The following is a 3,775-nucleotide window of genomic DNA, read 5'->3' as shown; positions in this document are numbered from 1 at the left end:
TCAAAGTGTAGCAATCTCTGTTTTAAGACCAATTCTCTCTCTTCTCTCCTCACATAGAAAGTGAAGGAAAATCCCGTCAATTTCTCTCTTCCTCTCCTCGTAAAATCCTTTTGGTTTTTCCCTTCCTCTGTTTTTCATCCTCTCTTCTCCTCTGTGCCAACGAGTTAGGAGAGAGAATCACACCCAAATTCTCTCTCTTAATCCACCATATCTCGCCGTTCTTGAAGGGAAATCATGTTGATCTCTGACAACAAGGTTTCAATGCAGACAACAAACCTTGAAAGCTTCTTAAATCACACAACGCCCCTTGCCCCTTCCCAGTTTCTCTCAAAGGTTTGATCTTTATCTCAAAATTCCAATTTACATGGATTGCTTCAAGCTCCCATTATTTCTCTGTGATGTTTCAATTCAATTTTACTATTGATTGATGATGGTTTTGTATGATTACCCCTTTTGTTGATGGCTTAATTGATGTATAGAGTGAGGCAAGGAAGCTTAACAAGCTATGGCATCCATGTGAAAGGGAGAAAGTTGACTACTTTGTTCTTGCTGATCTTTGGAGTAGTTTTGATGAATGGAGTGCTTACGGCGCCGGTGTTCCGATCGCCTCCGACGACGGCCAGAATCTCGTTCAATACTTCGTGCCTTACCTCTCTGCAATCCAGATTTTCACCAGCAGTTCATCTGCAAACTGCTTGAGGTGAAGAGACCACATTTGCAAGTTCTTGATTTGATTGAGTGTTTTGTTTAGTGTTTATTTGATTGTGATTGATGTTTTGTGTTGGTTTTGAGTGGCATTGCTAAGCTGGAAATGAATTGAAATTTGAATGTGGATTGCTTGATTTGATTGGAGACTGCATTTGTGGTGTAGGGAAGAGACTGATTCGGTGAGTGAGACAAGGGACTCGTTTAGTGATTCGTTTAGTGACGAGAGCGAGAGTGAGAAGTTGTCGAGGTGGGATGGGTGCTCGTCCGAGGAGGGGATATGCGAACAGGATTTGTGGCATCAGAATGACAGATTGGGTAATCTTTACCTTGAGTACTTTGAGAGATCGTCTCCCTATGGAAGGGTCCCTCTCACGGACAAGGTAACCCTTTTTTATCGAGCTTGAGTTCGTGTTTGCTCGTGATAAAGTTGAAGGTTTACTTAATATTGGCAAGGAATCGATAATGGAGAAGTGGTTTATTTGGATATGATATGGAAGAATCAAATAATTAGGCCATGCCTATGATAAAGAAGTTGTGAACTTTCTTGATTCGTGTCTTGATCTGCTATAGGCGAACGTCTCTTTATTCTACTTTCGTGTTATTGTTTAGGAATATATTCTTGCTTTTGTGGATTGATTTTCTTGATTGTTTGCTTCTCAGATTAGTAGCTTAGCTCAAAGCCATCGGGGATTAATGTCGTTAAGAAGTGTAGATCTTTCACCGGCTAGTTGGATGGCCATCGCCTGGTTAGCATTCTGAACGCATTACTGTCGTATCATTTGTATTGAGTTCGCGTGTATATATCATTTCTTCTTGATCTAGGTACCCTATCTATCACATTCCGACCGGTAGAACCAATAGAGACTTGCAAACGTGTTTCCTCACGTACCACACCCTTTCCTCCTCGTTTCAAGGTATGAACATGGATCTCAATCATCGTCTAGTCTTCCCATTTTCTTGAAACGTGCTTAAAATTCCGGGATTATGATGATATAGACATGGACTTAGGCGATAACGACGTAGACAATTTGAAGAGGGAAAGAAAGGAAGGGAAAAGTATCTCTCTCCCTCCATTTGGTTTGGCAAGTTACAAGATGCAAGGGGACGTGTGGCTTTCAGACGAGAACGGCCTCGACCGGGAGAGGATGGCGTCGCTCTTGAGCGTGGCCGATTCTTGGCTAAAGCAATTGAGGGTTCAACATCTCGACTTCAACTACTTCATGGGAATGCGGCATGGCTAATACACACACCCCTTTACGTCGCCGTCTATGAAGCCCCCCCCCCCCCCCACCCCACGAGATAGGCCATCGTAGATCAGAACCAGGCTCTCCCGTAGCTGCAGCGTCGTTTCGAGCTTGTTTAGGACTAGTCTTTTTAATGGTATTTTAGGACAAGTGAGACTAACTTTGAAGGCTTTTTCTTTTTATTTGTTTTAGTTTTGCAAGAGAAGGCTTGTGATGAAGCAAATGTAAGGTGAAAATAATTTGTGATTCTGTTTTCTGACTCGATGAACGATGTTTTTTTTTTCAAAAGTGAACTTATAGAACTTTTTTTAATGACATCAAATTCTTCATGATCATTCGAATTTAAGTTATATTGCACTACTTAATTAAGTCAGTTGTGCATATATAGGTTATTGAAATTAAAGTTTTTAAGGTACGCTAATATAACTTAAATTACTATTTTTTAACAAATAAAAAATGAAATTATTGTGGATAAGTGGTTCATACGATAAGAGAAGTGGGGCCAGTGGATGGATAGATTGATGTAGATATTGTTGTCTTTTGGAATTATTTTCAATAATTACTTTGAATTTAACATTCTTTGTAATTGAGTATATTTTTGTGCGATATTGAAATCGAGATTTAAAAATGAATTATCCAAATAAGATTTCGAGCCAACAACCAAACAAATATATTTAAACTGTATTATTTCTGATAATTGAGTGATGGTTGGACACAATAATTAATTGACCACATATCGTTCTATCATATTTTATAGAATACTAAGTTTTATTGATTTATATCATCTAACACGTGAGGCACGTGTTAAATATGAATAGTAAGCTCGTGTATTTAGAGCATCCGCAATGGGCGGACGATGGCACGTCCGATGGCGCGCATCGTCCGCGCCATTCATCGTCCGCACCCATTGCGGGTGCGTGCCATAGGGCGCGGACGATAGCCGCGCCCTATACTTCGGTCGCGGAGGATAGCGCGGACAATGGCCATCGTCCGCCCCATTGTGGAGGTTGCGGACGATCAACGCAGACGATGGCACGCGGTTTTGATTTTGTATTTAAATCTCGTTTCTCATTCAGTTGTGCATACGAACATATCGACTATCTCTTTACATATTCTCTCTCTACATCCAACCAAAATGAATCTCGGCGACACCAATAGTTCTAGTTCGTCTGAATCCGTGCATAATCATGCACAACATGATAGTCGAGAGTGAAGGCGGAAGCATCACCGATTGGAATGAAGACGACTGTGCATCTAGCTCTTCCGGCACATCGACCGACACACCCGATAGAGGGTTACCGTTAGGCTTCGAAGAGGTTTTATCTAGACAGGCCTCAATGCGCAACCAACAGGAGCATGCGCAGCTCATGAGCGACATGATTGAAGAAGTGTGGGCTCGTAACCGCCGTCGCTGAGTTTGCGTTTTTTTTTAATTCGCATTGTAATGTATTAATTTTTATTAAATGAAATGAAGTTTTTGAAATTCGTATTTTAATGTATTATTTTTTTTTAAATTCGTATGGATTTTGTAAATATTAAAAAAATGATGACGTGGCGCGCCATATGGTGCGCCTTAGGGCGCCACACTGCAGGTGGGGAGGTAGGAGGATAAAACTGCGCGCCATAGGTCGCCCCATTGCTAATGCCCTTAGCAAAATATTCCATACACTCAATATATTTACCAAATTGAGCCAAAACAGAGTTTTAAATTATAGGAAAAGACTGAGATCAAGATGAAGAATGCCTTTTATAAAGATTATCTTGATATAAACGTTATTGAGTAAATTTTATGACGCGATTGATAATCAACAATTCAAAAAGTT

At 40.5% G+C, this 3,775-nt stretch overlaps 1 protein-coding gene across 2 annotated transcripts; it reads left to right on the top strand.

Annotated features, from left to right (window-relative positions):
* Positions 1 to 2,214, top strand: LOC121785802. 2 transcript variants are annotated; one of them, XM_042184245.1, is made up of 6 exons: positions 1 to 333; positions 480 to 700; positions 872 to 1,088; positions 1,369 to 1,454; positions 1,531 to 1,622; positions 1,717 to 2,214. In XM_042184245.1, the coding sequence occupies exons 1-6, from the start codon at positions 235 to 237 to the stop codon at positions 1,947 to 1,949; spliced, it is 948 nt and encodes a 315-aa protein (XP_042040179.1). In that variant the 5' UTR covers positions 1 to 234; the 3' UTR covers positions 1,950 to 2,214. The 2 variants fall into 2 exon arrangements, with proteins under 2 accessions (XP_042040179.1, XP_042040178.1); XM_042184244.1 differs by having other exon boundaries at positions 1,705 to 2,214.
* Positions 2,215 to 3,775: the final 1,561 nt, after the last annotated feature.

This window comes from Salvia splendens, chromosome 22 (genome assembly GCF_004379255.2).
Source record: "Salvia splendens isolate huo1 chromosome 22, SspV2, whole genome shotgun sequence".
Taxonomy (NCBI): domain Eukaryota; kingdom Viridiplantae; phylum Streptophyta; class Magnoliopsida; order Lamiales; family Lamiaceae; genus Salvia; species Salvia splendens.
This window is presented reverse-complemented; position numbering and strand designations above follow the sequence as displayed.